This window comes from Chiloscyllium plagiosum, unplaced genomic scaffold, assembly GCF_037043375.1.
Source record: "Chiloscyllium plagiosum isolate Xiang-an unplaced genomic scaffold, Cpla_swu_hap1 HiC_scaffold_14, whole genome shotgun sequence".
In the NCBI taxonomy this organism is placed as follows: domain Eukaryota; kingdom Metazoa; phylum Chordata; class Chondrichthyes; order Orectolobiformes; family Hemiscylliidae; genus Chiloscyllium; species Chiloscyllium plagiosum.
Genome location: NW_028270152.1, coordinates 33956626 through 33979507, shown reverse-complemented (window position 1 = coordinate 33979507; position 22882 = coordinate 33956626). Strand labels below are relative to the sequence as shown.

The window sequence follows — 22882 nt, the reverse complement described above, 5'->3', positions numbered from 1 at the left end:
ATTGAATGGCGGAGTGGACTCGATGGGCCGAATGGCCTTACTTCCGCTCCTAGGTCTTATGGTCTAAGTTATATATTCTCCAGGTAGAGGAAACTGTCTTGCAGAATCTACCCTGTCAAATCTTGTTAGAAAATTGTATATTTAAATAAAATCATTACTCATTCTTGGAAACTGGACATAGAAGTCCATTCTCCTCAGTCTCCTCATAGGCAATCCTCCCATCACAGGAATCAATCTTATCAAACTGTTGCACCCTGTAAGACAAGTATATCTTGAGAATTTTATTTCATTCAGGTGTGGTCTGGCCAAAGGCATTTCTAATTGCTAGCTATGTTTGCACATTAATTTTAAAAATCACTTTTTCAATGCTAGTATTCAATGTGATTTTGGAGAAGATCTGTAGCTCACTGTTGATCTGATTGTAAGTATGCTTGCTGAGCTGGTAGATTTGTTCAGTCATTTCGTCACCATGCTAGGAAACATCAGTGAGCCTCCGATGAAGCGGTGGTGTTCTGTCCCGCTTGCTATTTGTGTGTCTTGGTCTATTGTGATGGGTGATAGCCACTTCCAGTTCTTTTTCTGAGAGGCTGGTAATTGGGTTGTTTGATAATCAATACATTTGTTAATGGAATTCCGGTTTGATTGCTAGGCCTCTGGGAATTCCTATGCATGTCTTTGTTTAGCCTGTCCTAGGATGGATATTTGTCCCAGTCAAACTGGTGTTCCTCTTTTGTCTTTGTGTGTGGATACTAGTGGTAGTTGGTCATGTCTTTTGGTAGCTAGTTTTCTGCCTGTCCAATGTAATGTTTATTGCAGGTCTTGCAGGGTATTTTCTATATGACGTTCGTTCAGCTGGTTGTTGGTATGGGGTCCTTTAAATTCATCATTAGCTGTTTGTGTGTTGGTGGGTTTGTGGGCTACCCTACCATACATTAAAAGCATCTCCGAGATGATGACCAGACTATTTTAGCCCCTAGGCATCATAGTATCCACAAACTTTCCATCGCCCACCACAACAGGCCAAGACACATACACAGCAAGCGGGACAGAACAACAGCGCTTCATCGTAGTCTCATTAGTAACGTTACCTAGCATGGCGCTGAAATGTCAAATCGCCCAACTCAGAGAGCAAATTTACAACCTGATTTAATAGTTTCTTATGGTTTTAAAAAAAAACTTTCCTGTTGTTCCTACCAAAGTGAATAACCTAATTTCCCCTCATTTTACTCCATCTGCCACCTTTATGCATCTCACTTAGCATGCCTATGTCCCTTTGCAGACTCTTTGTGTCCTTTTGTTAGATTTTGGAGGTTTGTGACCACCCATTATTTAACATAACCAGTTGACTAATCTTAGGGAGTTTTCTGATATCAAAGATGTTATGCATGTTAGTTCGTCAAAAAGATGTACGACCAGTGTTGGTTGATTGAAGATTTACTGATACCAGAGAATAAGCAAGCAGTAGACATAGAATATGTCGATCTCATTAATGTTGTGAAGGCAGCATCCTGCTCTCTACCCAGAGTTTACAGAATTCTTTCCTGGGGCTGCTCTCCATCTCTTCTAGTCCATCTTCCATCACAAGAAGACAGCTCCCTGATGAGGATTACCACCTACCAGGTTCACCTGATGAGGACTATATTCTTACTGAGAGCACTTGATATACCCAGTTTCTAGGGCTGGTAGTTTACTTTGTGTCAATCACATATTTGAACCCTTCTTACCAGTGAAGACGAGACAGCTACACTTGACATCAGTACAGTATTCGCATTCCCTATTGACCACCTTCATCTGAAGATTAGTTATTATTCTTTAGGAAAAAAATTATTTCGGTGAACTGCATTGATAATGGGTGTTATGTATTGTGCCTTAGTGTTCTTTAATATCAGCTTAAGGAACATTATTGTCCAGTTTTTCCTATGCAAATCATAGATTAATTTATTAAGCATTCATCTCCTAGAACATTGTAGTATTCGTGGTCTTTATTGTCACCTCCTTTTTGTTTTTTTTCATTTGAAATTTTGATGCAGAAAGCAAATAACTGCTAGATCTCATGCTTCACAGGCAATACTAGAGTCATAGAGATGTACAGCATGGAAACAGACCCTTCGATCCAACCTGTCCATGCTGACCAGATATCCCAACCCAATCTAGTCCCGCCTGCCAGCACCTGGCCCATATCCCTCCAAACCCTTCCTATTCATGTACCCATCCAAATGCGTCTTAAATGTTGCAATTGTACCAGCCTCCACCACGTCCTCTAGCAGCTCATTCCATGCACATACAACCCATTCCATACACGTACAAGTCTATATCTTCCATATCCTTTTCCACAGTAAATACTGATGCAAAATATTCATTTAGTATCTCCCCCCATTTTCTGTGGCTCCACACAAAGGCCGTCTTGCTGATCTTTGAGGGGCCCTATTCTCTCCCTAGTTACCCTTTTGTCCTTAATGTATTTGTAAAAACCCTTTGGATTCTCCTTAATTCTATTTGCCAAAGCTATCTCATGTCCCCGTTTTGCCCTCCTGATTTCCCTCAAGTGTACTCCTACTTTCTTTATACCCTTCTAAGGATTCACTCGATCTATCCTGTCTATACCTGACACATGCTTCCTTTTTCTTAACCAAACCCTCAATTTCTTTAGTCATCCAGCATTTCCTATACCTACCAGCCTTCCCTTTCACCCTAACAGGAATATACTTTGTCTGGATTCTCGTTATCTCATTTCTGAAGGCTTCCCATTTTCCAGCTGTCCCTTTACCTGCGAACATCTGCCTCCAATCAGCTTTCAAAAGTTCTTGCCTAATACCGTCAAAATTGGCCCTTCTCCAATTTAGGACTTCAACTTTTAGATCTGGTCTATCCTTTTCCATCATTATTTTAAAACGAGTAGAATTATGGTCGCTGGTCCCAAAGTGCTCCCCCACTGACACCTCAGTCACTTGCCCTGCCTTATTTCCCAAGAGTAGGTTAAGTTTTGCACCTTCTCTAGTAGGTACATCCACATACTGAATCAGAAAATTTACTTGTACACACTTTACAAATTCCTCTCCATCTAAACCTTTAACACTATGGCAGTCCCAGTCGATGTTTGGAAAGTTAAAATCACCTACCATAACTACCCTATTATTCTTACAGATAGATGAGATCTCCTTACAAGTTTGTTTCTCAATTTCCCTCTGACTATTGGGGGGTCTATAGTACAATTCCAATAAGATGATCATCCCTTTCTTATTTCTCAGTTCCACCCAAATAACTTTCCTGGATGTATTTCCGGGAATATCCTCCCTCAGCACATCTGTAATGCTATCCCTTAGCAAAAATGCCACTCCCCCACCTCTCTTGCCTCCCCTTCTATCCTTCCTGTAGCATATGTTTCCTGGAACATTCAGCTGCCAGTCCTGCCCATCCCTGAGCTATGTTTCCGTATTTGCTATGATATCCCAGTCCCATGTTCCTAACCATGCCCTGAGTTCATCTGCCTTTCCTGTTAGGCCCCTTGCATTGAAATAAATGCAGTTTAATTTATTAGTCCTACCTTGTCCCTGCCTGCCCTGACTGTTTGACTCACTTCTGTTCTCAGCTGTACCTGTCTCAGATCGATCTCTTTCCTCACTACCTCCCTGAGTCCCACCCCCTCCACCTTACTAGTTTAAATCCTCCCAAGTAGTTCTAGCAAATTTCCCTGCCAGTATATTAGTCCCCTTTCAATTTAGGTGCAATCCGTCCTTCATGTACAGGTCACTTCTACCCCAAAAGAGATTCCAATGATCCAAAAATGTGAATCCTTCTCCCACACACCAGCTCCTCAGCCATGCATTCATCTGCTCTATTCTCCTATTCCTGCCCTCACTAGCTTGTAGCACTGGGAGTAATCGAGATATTATTACCCTTGAGGACCTCCTTTTTAAATTTCTGCCTGACTCTCTGTAATCTTCCTTCAGAGTCTCAACCTTTTCCCTTCCAATGTCGCTGGTTCCAATGTGGACAATAACCTTCTGCTGGCACCTCTCCCCCGTGAAAACATTCTGCACCCTCTCTGAGACATCCTTGATCCTAGAAAATCCAAATATGCTATATTCTCTGGCTTCTATTTATCTAATCTGTAAATTACATCACAAATACTCTGAATTCACTTATCAATCACAACTGTCTTTTTTATAAACCCACGTTGGCTGTGACTAATTATATTATGATATTCTAGGTGCCTTACTTAATCTTGGATTTCATCATTTTGCGGATGTCTGTAGCTCCTTGTTTCCTCTCATAGGCTTCAAATTTCTCTTATGATGTTTGTCATTTTCATTTATGTGGAACGAAAATTGGATGGAAGATTTTCTGAAAGGTCTCTTAGTTTTGGTCATTTATAGTCACTGACATTCATGGAATGAATTTTACACTTTTTCACTTGTAGATTTTAACTTGTTTGCTTGTGACCTTGATTCTCGCTCATGTAAATTTGAACATTAGAACTACTTCAGTTGAGTTGCAATTAATTGCTTTCAACAGGTTTGCCACATGAAGTTTGATATTATGGAAACGAAATGAATACCTCTCTTTCTTGTATTCACTGTTTGCAAAGCCATATACTTACTTTGAATTGTTACTTATGTATGCTTTAAGTGGTTGAAGAATCTTGTTTATATATGTCAGGAGTTTCAAATAAATTTATGTTGTATTTATCATCTACAAGTTGAGCTTGATTTAATCTTTATAAGATCACATTCATGGAAATAATTAGTTAAATTTATTTATTATTCCATTATTGAAATATTTAATGTAAGGTGATGTCTAATTTAGTCCAGGGTTATTTAAGATGAATTTTCATAATGCTTGTCTCTATTTATTTCTGAAACTGTTAATTGCTGCTAAGCTGCCGATTGAAAAGTCCCTTGAGCAAATCTGGTCGATCAGAAAGGCTTGGATAATTGCGCACTCCCAAACGTTATCAGAAAAACTATAATGTTCACATTGTGCAATCCATGGCCTTCCAAAATTTTGGTTGCAAATTCTTGGAGTCATAGCACAGAAACAGGCCCTTCAGTCCATCTTGTCTAGCTGACCAGACATCCCAATCTGACCTAATCTCATTTGCCAGCATTTGGTCCATATCCCTCTTGAATCTTTGTTATTCATAGATCCATCCGGATGCCTTTTAAATGTTGTAATTGCACCAGCCTCCTCCATTTCGTCTGGCAGCTCATTCCATACACACACCAACCTCTGTGTGAAAAGTTATCCTTCAGGTCCTTTTTAAATCTTTCCCCTCCCACCTTAAATCTATGCCCTCTAGTTTTGGACTCTTGCACTCTAAGAGAGAGACCTTGGCTATTCATCCTATCAATGTCCCTCATGTTTTTATAAGCCTCTATAAGGTCACCTCTTATGTCCAATACTCTGGGGGAGAAACCACAGCCTTTTCAGCCTCTCCCTACAGCAAACCCTTCAGTCCCAGCAACGTCCTTATAAATCTTTTCTGCACCGTCTTGAGTTTAACAACATTCTTCCAACAGAATGGCAACCAGAAGTATATGCAGTTTTCCAGCATATTGGGTGCTGGGGTTTGAGGCAGCAAGTTGCTGTGGAACTGGCACTGAGTGCTACAAATAGGAGACCTTCCTTTTTAACTCTCCCCATCTTTTCTATTGGTGAGTGTGATCAGGGTGAGTCCTGATTGCTGACAAACAAAAATTGATGCAAGAGCAGATCTGTGTTTTTAAAGAAGAATGTTTACATTAAAAAGTTTCCATCATTTCCATCTGAACTCCTACACCCACTCTAATCATGAGCTGAAGCTAGTCTCTATCCCTGTTGGCAGATTACAGAAGTGAAATGAATGTATGTTGCTATTACTCTGAAGATTTTGAATGGATACAGAAGCAATGCAGTCTTCAGTGCTTCTTGCGTTTCTGACAAAATATGGAAACACTCTTGTTCTGAAGCTGTGCTGAATCCTGAGAGTTGTTCACTTTTTTAAAAGATTGGAGGACTTGCATAGATTCAGCTAGTTTCATAAAGTCCATTGTTCTACATAGATTTAATTTTTGCTTTGTGTTGACAAGGAATTCTTCAAAGAATTACTCTATTGTTTATATCTAATATAAGCAGTTGACTTGTGTTTAATCTATATTTACATTTATTAACTGTACATAATTTGTCAAAATCAGAGTCATGACTCCACAGTGCAAGGTTTCCTTTTCATGATTTTCTGAGACTTATCAGTTTTTATTGTTGGATTCTATCACTGTATGGGAGTGTTACATTTGCTTTTAACTGTCCTCAGGCACGCCAGAGTTCATGGCTCCAGAAATGTATGAAGAGCATTATGATGAATCTGTGGATGTGTACGCTTTTGGAATGTGTATGTTAGAAATGGCTACCTCAGAATATCCATACTCAGAATGTCAGAACGCTGCCCAGATCTATCGGAAAGTTACAAGTGTAAGTATTCATTATCCAAAAGAATGACCGTAATGCTTTCAGTGGCAAACAGATTTAAGACTAGATTAGAAGTTGTGAAGTGACACAAAGAAACTTTCTTAATCATGTGAGCTTTTTTGTTTTGTGCACCAAACACTTATGCACAACACAATTGCTTTACAAATCTGTATGATTTATTAAAAGGGAATAGACCTATTCCAAAAGTTCTTCCTTTTAGATGTCTCCTGAAAGTTTTTGTGTGCTGCCTTGAGATTTCAGATTGCATGTTGTACTAGCAGCACCAGGGCCTGAGAGAATGGGTATAGCCAACGCTAAGCATTGGGGTCCAGCTCCTTACTCCCAAGTGTTTTGAGTGCTGCTATGTGGTCACAGGGAAACTTTACCCCAAAATGCCGAGAAAATTCAACCATAATTCTGCTGAGAGGTAAATGGACAGAATCTTAAAGCCTGCTTCACCAGTCACTGTCTGGTTCTGTCCTGAGTTAATTGCTGTTGGCTCACTACTGAACCTATCATTAGAGGAATAGTGAGAAGTTAAATGGTGGTGGTGAGGTGCTTGCAGAGCTTGAGATGCATGAGTCGGAGTAGCTGGGATCATGAAGCATTAGTCAGAGTGAACAGTGTAAGAGTCAAGAGGAAGAGGGTGATTGTATAGTTCAGGGGGGGTTGAAGATAAGAGTTGGGGAGGAAAGAGGTGTAGGCTGCAAGATGGGAATGGATGGTGGACAGGAGGAGAAGGTATAGGAGAGTGGAATGGTGCTTGGGAGATGGGGAAAGCTGCAGGGGTAAGGTGGGAGTTGGATGGCTGTGGACCAATTAGTTGTAAGCTGCAGGTGAGCTGAGAAGAGAAGGGGACTGCCAAAGAGTCAAGGGTGGGGGGAATAGAGAGAGGCTGCAAAGGTGGAAGGGATGGAGAATGTGGGAGGCTGCTGCAAGGAGCTGTGGGAGCAGAGGAAGGCTGTAAGTTGGGAAGATCGATTGAGTCTGCAAGGTGGGATGTGTGTTTAAATTTAACTGAATAATCAGTGCTTGATAGCTTCTAGCTTTGCACATATGTGAAGAAAACATATTAGCTATGTCTTCACCACTGTATGAAAGATGTGTTTAGGATGACTTTTGTTGCATAAAGGTATCAGTTATTTTGAAAAAAAAAACCCCACTACTTCTTGATAACTTATGCCTGTTTGCCTGGTGTTATGTGCAGATACTTTAGGTGCAGGGGTGCTGACCTGTTAGTGCTTTCCTTGAGTTTTGTGCTTTAAGTTTATTATATGGTTGGAATTATTGAAGATGTTGATGTATTCTTTTAATTCTGTATCTGTGAGTGTCCAAATACCTCATGTTAATACAAATACAAAAAAGGAAGTGTTAGTATATGACAGTATCACTGAATCAGTAAGTTAGTGAAAATGAAAAGATATCCTCAAAGTATCCTTCTGGAAAATCTCAGGAAGAACCTTCATAGTGGGAGCAATGAACTTGGAAACAGGAGAAGCACTAGGGCTCATAATTTCCTCTCGCTGGCCTTGGGTAGCACCAAATGGGTAAATACCATCTTTGAGTTTTAAAATTCAGATAATGTAACATAGTTTTAATGTGCGACTTTAGTAAATGTATGGTTTCATATAATTTTTATAATTACAGTTTAAGAAGCTGTAACCTTTAATTCTTGTATTGTGCCCTGGTCCCTTCTGCCTTTTTCTCTTTGTCCATTTTAAGAAATACTTTCTAGTTGATTAGCAGACACTTGCGATGTTATGTACAACACAGCTGAACAGGAAAAGAACCATTGTAATATAAATCCTGACATGACCCAAAATAAATACCATTTGTGTTACTATGTTCAGATAGAAAAATATTTATTATAACTTGCATCAAAATGATTGCTGAATAATTTTCACAGAAAGCTATTATAATAGATATTCTACATTCAAGCTCATTAAATTAATGAAGTCAAAAGCACCCAGAATCATGACCTCTCTTTGTGCATTACTACTTTTCCACAAAGAATAAAATTAAACTCTCAGTAAGAAAAGACTCACCATAACAGTTCCTCAGCTGAGCTAAAACTTGTTTTCTCTTTGATTTTATGGGATATTATATCCATTTGTGTCTGATATGGGTGTGGATTGCATTTTCAGAATTTACACACAATCAGATGGATGACATTTGTATTATCTTAAGAGGCCTTGAATTCAAAAGGGTGAAATTTGGTAACACCACTGAATTCATGGGGCAGTGGTATTCTTGGGGCTCCTTGAGTGTTATCATGGGGGAGGTGGTGTTGTCTATCTTCACTGATTGCAGTCTTTGGGTCAGAAAGATGAGGATCAAGTTGCACAGAGTGGAGCCAAGACCATGATCTCAGTTTTGAGATCAGTCTGGAGAGGATAATGGTGTTGAAGGCGGAGCTGTAGTTGAGTAGGAATCTGCCGTAGGTATCTTTGTTGTTCAGATGTTCCAAGGATGAGTACAGAGCTCGGGAAATGGTGTCCGCTGTGGACCCATTGCATTGGAAGGCAAAATGTAGGGGATCGAGGCAGAGACTAGAGTTGACGTGGGCCTTGACCAGCTTCTCGAAGCACTTCATGATTACGGAGGTCGGAGCCACTGGGTGGTAGTCAATAAGGCATATTGCGTGTGCTTTCTTAGGCTCTGGGATGATGGTGGCGCTCTTGAAGCAGGTGGGGACTCCGCTTGTGGTAAGGAGAGGTTGAAGATATTTGTGAATACCTCCAGTCAGTTGATCTACACAGAATCTAAGTGCTTGTCCGGGGACTTTATCCGGGCCTGTTGCTTTCCTTGAGTTTACTCCCAGGAAAACCAATCTGACCTCTGCAGTAGGCACCGGTGCATCGAGGGCTATAGGGGCAGATGATAGTATGCTGCTGCCATTCTGCTCGAACTGAGCATAGGAAGCATTGAGCCTATCTGAAAGGGATGTGTCTTTGTCCGCTATCCTTCTTTGCTTCGTTTTGAATCCTGTAATGTTGTTTAGGCCTTGCCACAAGCAGTGGGAGCCTGTTTGGCTGGTATGGGCCTCTGACTTGGTCTGGTACTGCATTTTAGTATCCCTGATGGCTTTGTATAGGTCTGGGTTGTCCGACTTGAATGCTGCACGTGTGGTTATCTGGTGGGAATGGATTTCCTGGTTCATCCAAAGTTTCCGGTTGGGGAACACTCAGATTGGCACACAGTCCTCTGTGCATTTGATCATGAAGTCTGTGACAATGGTAGCACACTTGTCTAGGTTTTCTGCTGAGTGCTTGAATATGATCCGTTCCACCAATTCCAAGGAGTCTTGAGATTGTCTTCTGCTACCTTTTACCAGCATTGTACTACTTTTTTGTGAAGGGACCACCAGTTTCAGCTGCTGCTTGTAAGCTGAGAGGAGGAACACAGCACTGTGGTCTGATTTTTCCGAAGTGTTTGGTTGTGTAGCAGTGGTCCAGGATGTTTGGTCTTCTAATGGAGCAGGAGATTTTGGCAGGACCGTCTTGAGGTTAGCTTGGTTGAAGTTTTCGGCCACGATGAATAGACCATCGGGGAATTTTGTCTCTCGATTGTTTGTGGCCATGTAAATTTCGTCTTGGACATTCTTCACATCTGCATGGGGCTGACCAGCATTTATTGCCCACCCCAGTGCTGCTTGAGAAGGTGATAGTGTGCTGTAATGGATTACAACAAAAGCAGGAACAAAACAAAATGGAAGTGTCTGTGGTTTATTAATAAGCTGAGTGATGAAATGGAAATAATGTGCAAGGCAAAATGAGGTGAAAACAAAAGAGATAGAGAAACAAAAGTTAGGTCCAGAGAAAGTCAGAATGATCACAACGGAAGGGAAGCATGAAAATTCTGGTCAAGGACATGAAGGTGATAAAAGGACAACTGGATGTAGACTAGTCAGCTGGCCATCAGCCAATAGGGAATCTCCACCCCAAACACCCCTCATCTCTTCCACTTCCTGCAGCTCTGGTACAGCTGTTTTCCATTGCCAGCACCTGCTGTTGGAGAGCAAACTGAAGTGATGGTTAACATCTGAAGGTTATGGCTGAAAAGTGTCCACCATAAGGGTCAGAGGGGAAAAAGTGTCCTTTAGAAATGAAGTATTATTCCAATCAGATGCAAATAAAGTTCACCATATCTGAAAGAAATGAGTCCTGATCAGACTTGTCAGGATAGCAAACTAAATTTTAAAAAAGATAAGATTGCGTACTTAACAGTGTTTGTAGACCATCCTACATATCTAAAATTCATTACATTAGAAAATGGTATGAATGTGTCAAGAATCAAAGTAACAGAGACAATCAAAGACATTCTGTAGAGAATTTAAACATTTAAGAATGGCAAATCGAGATCACTGATCAGATTAATCATATAACTCTGGCTGAATGCTTCAAGGATAAATCAATCCCAAGATATTACCTCCAATTGAATTTATCCATAGTAATGAAGAGAAAGCACAAGAAGTCAGAAAAGCTAAACATACAAAAAGGTTTTGAAACTAGGGAGTAGAGATGATAGAGTTATCTGCACCAAGTCACTACAACAGACATTTGCACCTACAGTTATAAATTTACAATACAATTCTTGAGAGAGGAAACTTGAGATAGCACTACCAACCCAGAGGAACCACACAACGTAGTAATTTTCCAAAACACAGTAAAAATAAATATCCTTGTCTGTGTACTTTACATATTGGTATGAAACAATGTTAGCACTGTAAACACACGTAAAAGCCATAATTTCCTTTCAACTTAGATGCTGGACTCCAAGAAATAGTTGTTGCTTTTCTAAAAATTGCAGTTTGGTTTGTTTACACAATCTGGAGTTTCCAGAAACTGTCCACTTGAATTTTCTCTAACCTGTTTACACCGTGCATTGTTCTGGTGTATTAAGGTTGGTGAGCAGCTAGCTGGCTTGCTATCTAATTGGATATGTAGTCATTTGGTAGTCCAGTGTCTGAGTATTGCTTTAAAAAAAGACTCGTTTTGTTGAAGCTTTTGTTTAATGTTCATCAGAAAGCACGCAAGAATTCTATTAAACGGGAAAAAGAACACCTTTTTTTCTGGATGAGAAGAGAATGCTGGTTTGGTTGAAAAGCATGCTTGTTTAGTAAAGATGCTGCAAAGGTAAATTGTAAATTGCTAAAGGAGAATGTGTCAATTAATGCTGATTAACTATTAAAAACCAGACTTTTAGATTACGGGCAAAAGAGGTTGACACTAATTGGTCTGGACTTTGAGTTTGTGAAATGAACCAGTGAATGGTTCTCACCTACAGGTACTGTGCGTGCACAAGTTCCTTCTGTCTACAAAGAACAGGGCCCTGTGTTCTGTTAAGGAAAGAATTGAAAGTTTATTCACGTTAGGCAGTAACATGGATTTGAGGTCGCAATCAGATCAGCTGTGATTGTCTTGATTGGCAGAGCATATTCAAGGGGTTGAATGGCCTACTCTTTCAGATTCGTATTTCGTTTACACTGATCTATGTAGCTACTGTATGAGACGTAGCAGAAGCAAGTGCACTATCCTCCAAGTCCAACTGATCATCTCAAATTGGTCGTCAGTATAATGCATTGCGCACAGTCTAGATTATCCACCACTAGTTGTACAGTTGTAGAGTGATATCTAATGTTGGACTGTTGTAAGTTGTGTAAATGAGGGCTGGTTGGTTATGGTCAGTACCTTGTGAACAGCCAAAGAGAGATGCTGTTTGAAACAATCCACCAGTCACTGGACTATATGACTTGCGTACCCAGCATCACAATGGTGCTGGAATTCATGTACCACATTGTAATTTGTGTGATAGGCAGGGCACCTTTTTGGCTTGACAACACCATTCTGTTAGTGGCAGACATCTCCCATGTTGCTGTTTGCATAGTAAAGTGTCATAGCCCAGGGACATAAAGCTGCTCTCTCATTACAGTGAGATGACCGGTTATGGTTTAACCTGAGGGTTACACCTCTCAAGTGAGGGGAGAGGTTGAGAAGGAGAGTCCTTCGTGGTAACCTCAACCAGTGCAGGAATTGAACCCATGTTGACGTAATTCTATATCACAAACTAACCTTGAGCCAACTGAAGTAACTGATGCTAGTTGCAGCATGAAATGCCCTAACTTCATCTATTACTCAGGCTTTTGTTTTTTGAGCATTTTTCAGGACCAAATGACTTCCTTGGGCATTTCATCACATTCTGATGTACAGTGAGAAATTATCTAATCAGTGTAGCCATTAACCTGCAGATTTGTTTTGATGTGCCCTATTTCAATATCAAGGTTGCATGGTGACAAAAGGCTCAGGCCCTATTTAAGGTTTCTGACGAGTCCAATCTTGTATTGAGCAGAACTGTAGGGATCACAGTGAAGATGGGCTTATGGTAAGTAGTTAGATCCTTTACATTGCTATCAGTTGCAGTCATGCCAAAGGATTTCAAGGTTGTGATTACAACTCTGTTCAGTAAGGGCAGAGAAATAAACTAGGAAACTGGAGGCAAGAGAGCTTAACCTTGCCGATCGGGAAGCTATTGAAAACTATCGGGTACGAGATTGCTGCCCAGAAAACTGGTATGTATTGAGTGGCTGACTTCTGTGTAGTAAGTTAATCTATGAATTAAGATAGACTTTCATTTGGGCTTTCAAGTGACTACTCTGATTAAATCATTTATCACTGAATCATTTACTCAGGAAGCGTCAGTATTAAGTTGAATTATATCTGATCTCAAAGAACTTAATTGTTAGTCAGATTTGAGGTTGATGAAAGTAGTGAGGTAGGTTTTGTATCAGTGGACTTTGGTAAGCCATTTGAAAATTACTATAAGCGTATAAGCAAGAACCCAAGCCATTAAAATTAAGGGGAAAGTGATAGCCTGGAGATGGACCAGTGATTGGTTGTGGCATTGAATGGAATTATTTTCAGACTGTGTTAATTTGCAATGGCGTTCCCCAGATTTTTGAGTCCATGACCACTACACCTTTTGCAAATGAACTGGCCTTGAATAGAGAAACGTGATGGACTAAATTTAGTGCAGATCAACTTTCCCTGTAAGCTGCACAATCACGTAGCTGCTCTGATGGTTTGAGTACACCTCTCTGCATGCTGAGGCTTTATCAGCACTGACTTCCAGTTTCAGAGATTGATGCTACACATGGACCTCCAGAGGACCGTGCAGAGCAAAACAAAAATAGATGGGTGGGCTAATGTGGAAAGATATTGCACTACAAATGTCAGAATTTGGAAAGATGATCATAGACTTCGGTGTCCATATGTGTTCAAATATTTTAAGGGTCAGGACATGTTGACATTGTAGTTCAGTAAGACATGGGAGCTTGAGTTTATTGGTAGAGGTTTTGATTACAAAAAAAAACAAATGGATCATGTTAAATATTCACCTTGGAAGATTGTGGGTAGTTCTTGGACTACTATTCAGAGAAGATGTGAAGGCCTAATGTTGTAGTATTGGTTTACCAGGATGTTACCAGGGATGAAGAGCTTTGAGTGAGGAAAAGCTTCAAAAGCTAGAATGGTTTTCTTTGGAATGGGGAAGATTTAAATAAAAATAGAGTTTAAGATAAACAGTTTTAGAACAGAACAGTACAGCACAGGAACAGTTCCTTTGGCCCATCATGTATGTATCGATCACGCTATCGTCTGCCTGCATGTGGGCAGGCCTATTCATGATTCTGTTTAAATGCCTCTTAAACATTGCAATCATATCTACTTCTCGCAGGTCATATGGCAGCACTTCCCAGGCACTTACTATCCTCTGTGTTTTAAAAAAAATCTTTCCTCCCAGACCTTTCCCTCTCCTTTTAAACCTGTGTCCTGAGTGTTTGACATTTCCTACCTGGGAAAAAGACTGCGTACCCTATCTATACCCCTCAAAATTGTATATCCTTCTCTCTAGTCGCCCTTCAGCCTCTGATGCTGTAGCAAAAGCAATCCAAGTTTGTTCAACCTCTTTTTATAGCTAATACACTCCAATCCATCCTGCTAAACCTCCTTTCTGTCCTCTCCAAAGCCTCCACATCCTTCCTATAGTGTGGCAAATAGAGAAAAACTGTTCCGCTTTGCAAGCGCACTAATGACATTTGGTTGTAGATTTATAATCTTTTGCAGAAAATTTAGAGGAGAGATAAGCAATTTTTCTGGTTTAGGATCTGGAACGTTCAATCTGAAAAGTTGGTGATAACTTATTCTACAGTAATTTAGAGAGTGAGTGCCGCAGCTACTTGAGAGTGAGGCATTTGCAAGGTTGCGGTTAAAAGGCAGGAGCTGAAGGTTTAAGTGCTCTTTCCAGGACATACCAATTGCATTCCATGCTGTAACTTTCTATGTTAACTAACAGGAAGTACAAGCAAAAACCCATTTGATAATCTATTCTTTGCTGTTGCTTTTTTAAAATTGAATTAAAGAAAGATTTATTTCTTAATTTGGAATCCCAATGTATGATCTTTCTAGTTGTAGATATGAGCTCCATCCAATCCAAAATTCTGATTTTTGATCTACACGGAGGAACTCTTGAGCCAACTTCCCTTCCTGACACATTCAAGTTGACAACTTAATCCTAAATGATATTTTTTGGCAGGGGGCAATATCTAATCATTGCCAATGGGATCTTTTGCACTTCTTGGTGAACTGAAGGGCTGGACAACTTGTTTTATATTCATTTGTGGGATGTGGGCATCGTTTGCTGGCCAGCTTTCATTGCCTGTGTCTAGTTGCCCTTGAGAAGATAGTGGTGAGCTGTCTTTTTGAACCGCTGCAGTCCACCTACAGTGGGTTGACCCACAATGTCATTAGGGAGAGAGTTCCAGGATTTTGACCCAGCAACAGTGAAGAAACTGCAATATATTTCCAAGTTAGGGTGCAGTGTGGCTTGGAAGGAATCTTGAAGGTGTTGGTGTTTTGATACATCTGCTGCCCTTGTCCTTCTAAATAGAAGTGGTTGTAGATTTGAAAGGTGCTGTCTGAGGATCTTTGGTGAATTTCTGCAGTGCATCTTGTAGATAGTACACACTTAGTTCCTATTTGTAGTTAATGTGCAGAATATCTAGCTCGAGGTATTAATAGAAATACGGAAAATAAAAAAAGCTGGAGTAGGCTATTCAGCCCATTAAGCCTACTCTGACATTCACCATGATCATGGCTAGTCATCTGTCTCAATGCCATAGTCGCAAGCTCCACCTGTATATTTTCACACCTCTAGCCTCTCAAAGTTTATCTGTTTCATTCTAAATGTATGCAGTAACTGGTCCTCCATAGCTTTCTGTGGTACAGAATTCTTCAGATTCTCCATTCTGAAGAAATATCTCTTTATTTCTGTCTGAAATGACCTACTACATATCTTGCTGTGCCCCTTGATCCCACTAGCCAGGGGAATTTATTCCTGTATCCAATCTGTCCAACTCCATCAGAATTTTACGTTTCAAGAGATCTCTTTTCATTCTCTTAAACTCTAATGAACGCAGGCCTTGTCAACCCAGTTTTTTTTTTCTCCTATGACAAACCTGAAAGATCCCTCAAAGTTGCCACCCAAGTTGATAGTGTGATAGGGTTGTTAAGAAGGCATATGGTGTGTTGGCTTGGGGAATTGAGTTTAAGAGCAGCGAGGTTTGCTTCAGCTGTATAAAACCCTCATTAGAGCACACTTGGAATATTGTGTTCAGTTCTGGTTGTCTCATTATAGGAAAAATCTGGAAGTTTTAGAGAGAGTGCAGAGGAGATTTACCAAGATACTGCCTGGACTGTAGGGCATGTCATAAAGGGGCTTTTCTCATTGGAGCGAAGAAGGATGAGAGGTGACTTGAGATATACAAGATGTTGAGAGGCATAGAATGGTTAGTCAGAGACTTTTTCCCAGGCCGAAAATGACTCTCACACGGGGGCATAATTTAAAGGTGATTAGAGGCAGGTTTAGGGGAGATGTCAAAGATAGGCTCTTTACACAGAGTGGTGGGTGCATGGAATGCACTGCCAGCAGTAGGAGTTGAGTCAAATACATATGGTGCATTTAAGCGACTCTTGAATAGGCACATGGCAAATAGTAAAATGAAAGGTATGTAGGTTAGCTTGATCTTAGAGTAGGATAAAAGGTCAGGACAACATCGAGGGGCAAAGGGTACTGTTCAATGTTTCTTTGCCACTTTGGGAATCAGTCTGGCATCATTGCAATCCCTCTGTGACAAGTACATCTTTTCTTCAGTAAGGAGACTAAACTATGTGTCAATCTATACAGCATTTAGACATGTTTCTTTTCAGAAGGGCAACATCCTAACTGGAGTCAGAGCGGATCCTTGAGGATTGGAAAATGGATAATTTGGGAAGACAGTAGAAAACTGTCCGCTGCTTAGCCTGAACTTGGTCATTGGTCAGATTTTAGAGTCCGTTATTAAGGAAGAGATTGCAGAGTCCTTGAAAGTGTTTCGTAAAATAGGGCTGAGTCAGCATGGCTTCATCAAGAAGAGGTCATGCCTGACAAATCTATTAAAACGAGGCTGAGGAGTGACCTTAGAGGCTTATAAAATCATGAGAGGCATGGATAAGGTAAATAGACAATTTCTTTTCCCTGAGGTGGGGGAGTCCAGAACTAGAGGGCATAGGTTTAGGGTGAGAGGGGAAGGATATAAAAGAGACCTAAGGGACAACTTTTTCACGCAGAGTGTGGTATGTGTATGGAATGAGCTGCCAGAGGATGTGGTGGCGAATGGTACAATTGCAACATTTAAAAGGCATCTGGATGGATATATGAATAGGAAGGGTTTGGAGGGATATGAGCCAGATGCTGGCAGGTGGGACTGGATTGAATTGGAATATCTGGTTGGCATGGACGAGTTGGACCTTACTGCAGGTCCATGCTAGCCATGGCTATTTCATAATGGTATCCACCTTCACTTTACAATTTAATGTGTTTACACTTCAATATGCTCATAATTTGAGTTGTTTGCACTGATTTCAGAACTATTGGCAGTGGCAAAACTGAATTTTTCATTCACTAATGTGTGTTTCATGTCCCTGTCTTAATCTCCACTCTACTGTGCAATTTCAAAATTGATTACTTGTCCCCTTCTGAGGTGACAAAATAATGGGAATAATTTTCTGGCACTATCCAAGTATATTTCTTGATAGGTCAATAAATAATAGTTAAAAGGATAAATTCAAGTTAAAGAGAGCCAGCATGGATTTCTTAAGGAGAGATTATGTGTAACCATCTTGTTGGAATTTTTGAGGAGTTAACAGAAGGTTGATTAGGGCAATGCATTTGTTACGAGGTACATGAGCTTTCACAAGGTGCTTGATACAGTGCAGAATTGAGAAGTTTCAGCCCAGAGAATAAAGTATAGTGGCTACTTGGATATGAAATTGGCTGAGTGACAGGAAATAAACAAAACGCTTAAGTGGAGGTTTTTGAACTAGAGATTTTTGTACTGGGAATTCCCAGGGTCAGTTTTGGGACATTTGCTTTTCCCAACATATATTAATGACATAAACATTGATTTGCAGAACACAATTTTAAAGTTTGTCCATGTTTTCAAACTTGGAAGAATTGTGAATGGTGAGGAGTCTAGTGGACAGGTGACAGATTAAGTTCAATTCTGAGATATGTGAAGTGATTCATTTTGGTATGAAAATCAGAGGGTGCTACTGCAGAGGGTGCGCAGGAGCAATCGGACCTGGATGTATATTTTTATAAGTCATTGAAGACAGTAAGACAGTTGAAGAGAGCAGTTAATAAAGAAAGCAGTCTCCTCTGTGGAATACAGTACAAAAGCAAGGAGGTTATTATATTGAACCTGTATGAATTATTCTTCAGCCTCTGTTAGAGTTGTGCCCATTTCTGTGTTCCACCCTTCCGGAAGAAAGTGAAGGCATTAGAATGGGTGCGGGAAAAATTTCACAAGGATGGTGCCAAGGATGAGGATTTTCATTATGAAGGTAGATTGGAGAAATTAGAATGGCTTTCCTTTGAGTCAATAAGACTGAGGAGAATTGATAATTGAGTCTGGATAGAATGAAAATGGAGGAACTCTTGCTCATTTGAAAAGCTGGTGTAGACACAGTAGGTCCAATGCTTCCTATGCCATGCTGTCATATCAAGAGTAGGTAAGCTTGATATTTTCTAATTGGAGACAGGCTTAAAGCTGAAGCAGAGAGGGCCTTCTGAGTCCTAGTTCAGGATTCTCTTAAGATTAATATGCAGGTACATTTGGCAGATAGGAAGGCAAATGCAATGAATTCATTTCAGGAGGGCTAGAATACTAAGCAGGATATACTGTAGAAGGCTCGGGTCAGACTACATTTGGAATATTGTGAGCAGTTTTGGGCCCTGTACCTAAGGAAGGATGTGCTGGCCTTGGAGAAGTTTGCAAGAATGATCCCAGGGATGTAAGGAGCAGTTAAAGAATCCAGGTCTGTACTTGATGGAGATTAGAAGAATGAAGGGGATCTCATTTAAAGTTGCAGAATACGGAGATACCTGCTTGGAATGGATGTGGAGAATATGTTTCCACTGGTAAGAGAGACTAGGACTCGAGAGCACAGAGTGAAGGGCTGACCCTTTAAAACTGAAATAAGGCAGAATTTCTTCAGTTGGAGGGTGGCTAATCTGTGGAACTCATTGCTGCAAAGGGCTGTAGATGCTCAGTTATTTAAGACAGAAAGGTAAGTTCTTGATGAGTAAAAGTGGTCAAGGGTTATGGGGAAAAGACAGAAGAATGGATTGAGGAACATATCAGCCATGATGGAATGGTGGAGCAAACTCGATGAGCTGAATTCTGCTCCTACAATCTTCTTGTAGCTTTTGTCTTGAAATTAAATTCATTTTGCTCCTGAAGACTTGGTTTTACAAACTAAGTAACTTTTCATAAGTTTTAAATAAAAGCAAGTTAAAATGCATTTCCACATCAAGGGCTTGTTTGTGTGGCGTAATACAGATAGCTGCTAAGTAGGATGCTGTTGCAGTTATTGAACTCGGGCAGTTTGATATAAGCTACCAAAGTATAAGTTATGGATATGGTCAAAAGGCATGAAATAAACTGCAGAGATAAAAAAACACTTCTGCAAAACTTAGAGGTTATAAAGAGGAAGATGAGCATTTTTCGAACAGTTAATGATCTAGACAAACAGAAGAATTTTGCACTGTTTTAGGTTGATCCATCAATATATTAGAAATATCCTCATCACATTTACAGGATGGTTTAGTGACTGTGCCATAGTCTAATAGGATCTGAAGGATACATTGATGGAAGAAACTCAGCCAGACGTAGGTATTCTATCTTGGTTGTCCCTAAATTGTCATTTATTCAGTATGTAAGAATCCATCCCTCCCTTAATAATATAATGTTAAGTTTGAGAGATGGATGAATGATATATTATGCTTTCCAGAAAATGAGCCAGAGAAGTTGAAATACAGCCTCTGTCTGAATCTGAGACAAATTTATATGTCACTGCTGCCCCATAGGTGTGCAATTCACATTAGTCTTGAGAAAGTTTCACTATCATGGATGAAACACCTTTTCATCTAATATGTGACATGTTTTGCTTTAGAATTTCTGCTGGAAAATCGATAACTGAGAGATGATTAGTTGAAGCGTTTTGCAACTGTGACATTCTTTAAGCCGTCAATATAGTGTATGAGAGATTTAACACCAGCTTTTTTTGTAATTATGTGCTGTAATTGTTTTCATCATTTGCCTTTTCAAACCTGAAATTTTCAACTTCAGATTCATCTTACCTACACGTATCTAAAAGTGGGAAGTGTTATTGAGATGGCGTAATCCCTTTGAATCAATAATTTTTGTGAATTGCTAATTGGACTGTAATAATGTTAACATGCAGTTTAAGGCTGGATTTAGAGAATCCACACTATATTGGAAGTTTGCATTGATTTTAAAATTAGTTTTGAATACTTTGGATAACAATTCCCATAGCTTAAAAAAAACAGCAAGTTTATGCAACTTTGTGTTCTAAATTTTCAGGGTGTGAAACCAGCAAGTTTTGGCAAGGTCACAGATCCAGAAATAAAAGAGATCATTGGAGAATGCATCTGTCAAAATAAAGAAGAAAGGTTTGTAACAAAGTCACAAACAAGTATGTATTGTTTGTCAGACCTGATAACTGATTCCTGTGTATTAATTACTGAGACATTTGGAGTAAATGTTCTTCAAATTATCAGTGAGTCCTTGACTTAGTTTACAATTTGCCTTTGCCTTTTAATATTTATTGTCAAAGAACAATATATTGTGTTCAACATGGAATGGTACAATGCCACATTCTTTTCAGCATTAGTCATTCATTGACTGAGCCCCTCAAAACATTGCAGTTAAATCAGAAAATTGCAGCTATACTTCAAATATAAGATTTCTAGTACTTCTTTCACCAAAGATTTTAACACAACCAAAACCCTTCATTTTGGGGGAAAATGCTGCATATATACATGGATGTAACCATGCTTAGGGACAAAACTACAAATTTTTATCAAAATTTGGCCTTGTGACTTGTTTGCAATCTTAGAATGTCAAAATCTGATTACAAGCTATTTCCTCCTATGTTGAAAAGGTAGATTTGTTTCTGGTGGTCTCAATAATACTTGAGGAATAAGCTCTTTTAATTAAGACCATAAGACATAGGAGTGGAAGTAAGGCCATTCGGCCCATCGAGTCCATCCCGCCATTCAATCATGGCTGATGCGCATTTCAGCTCCACTTACCAGCGTTCTCCCCGTAGCCCTTAATTCCTCTAGACAACAAGAATCTATCAATCTCGGCCTTGAAGACATTTAGCGTCCCGGCTTCCACTGCACTCCGTGGCAATGAATTCCACAGGCCCACCACTCTCTGGCTGAAGAAATGTCTCCGCATTTCTGTTCTGAAATGACCCCCTCTAATTCTAAGGCTGTGTCCACGGGTCCTAGTCTCCTCGTCTAACGGAAACAATTTCCTAGCAATCACCTTTTCCAAGCCATGTATTATTTTGTACGTCTCTATTAAGTCTCCCCTTAATCTTCTAAACTCCAACGAATACAATCCCAGTATCCTCAGCCATTCCTCATATGTTAGACCTGTCATTCCAGGGATCATCCGTGTGAATCTCCGCTGGACGCGTTCCAGTGCCAGTATGTCCTTCCTGAGGTGTGGGGACCAAAACTGGACACAGTACTCCAAATGGGGCCTAACCAGAGCTTTATAAAGTCTTAGTAGTACATCTCTGCTTTTATATTCCAACCCTCTTGAGATAAGAGACAACATTGCATTCATCTGGCATCTTTTCTTAAACTATTTCATTCAAATTATTTGGATCTTAAATTTTAGATGTGCATTTGCATAATCTGTATTTTCCCTGCCATTTTGTGATCTAACTGAATAGGTTATGTGTTCAGTGTGTATTGAATGTAGCGTGATATGTATTTAACAATAGAGCTCATGGTGAAAGGAGCCTATTGATGTGTGTCTACACTAACATAGCATATTGAATCCTGTGAATTTGGACATCTGAACAACAATTGCATGAAAGATAAATTATCTTGGGCATAAAAGATCATACTGCAACAGCATGATGAAGGGCTCCTGCTCGAAACGTTGATTCTCCTGCTCCTCGGATGCTGCCTGACCTGCTGTGCTTTTCCAGCACCACTCTAATCTCCAGCAGCTGCAGTCCTCACTTTTGAATAATTCGAAAAGTCAAGCATGGAGGCTAGAGATATGTCAGACAAAGGTGCAGTTGATTCAATATACATCTGAGGACAGGTTTGCAATGTCAAGAGTAGTGACAAATCCTAGCATGTATTGTCACCATTGTGACAGTCAGAGCGAGAGCATCAAATAATTATGAAGTGCCAAATAGACGCTAGCCCATTGTAAAATTTTTTGCAGGCATGTGTAAGATTATGCCAGATGACAATCAGAAAATGAAACACTCAAAAGGTAAAATTGAGGCTCTGTGATGGAGTAGTACTCAAACCACAAGGATGCACTAATTTGAGAGTCCAATGCTATTGTAAAAATGAAGACTTGAAATTCCAGTTATTAGACACAAATCTAAAACCACTGAGTACAGCAAATATAAGTTGGAATCTCAGACCAATAATACTATGCGTGTCAGAGGAGATTTGTAATGTTCTGCAGACGATACTGACTGCTGAGCAGGCAAACAGTAAGACAGAAGCTATAGGAAAGAGGTGTTCAAGGCAACAGCATAAATCAACAGTTGGTGAGAAGATTTTGAAACACAGCTAAACAACACATTATTCTAAATGAACAATGGTGGAAAAGCTGACAATATGCGTGCACATAAAGAAACTAACAAAAGAGAAACTAACTAGAACAATAAATGGTTTGCTGATGCATGAGAACCACTGAGTCTCGTGGGTGACATGGGTAATGCAGTGTCAATGATAGTGTATGCAAACGTCTTTTATTTGAAAACTTGGATGTTTGGAT

General features: G+C 39.9%; 1 protein-coding gene across 8 annotated transcripts in view; it reads left to right on the top strand.

Moving 5' to 3' along the window:
• The window catches only part of wnk2 (WNK lysine deficient protein kinase 2), a 172447-nt gene that overhangs the window by 49824 nt on the left and 99741 nt on the right, over positions 1 to 22882 (top strand). For all 8 annotated transcript variants that reach the window (XM_087994281.1, XM_087994277.1, XM_087994280.1 and 5 more), the window contains exons 4-5: positions 6290 to 6447; positions 20423 to 20511. In XM_087994281.1, the coding sequence (XP_087850407.1) occupies positions 6290 to 6447; positions 20423 to 20511 (247 nt within the window). The remainder of the gene's footprint in view (positions 1 to 6289; positions 6448 to 20422; positions 20512 to 22882) is intronic.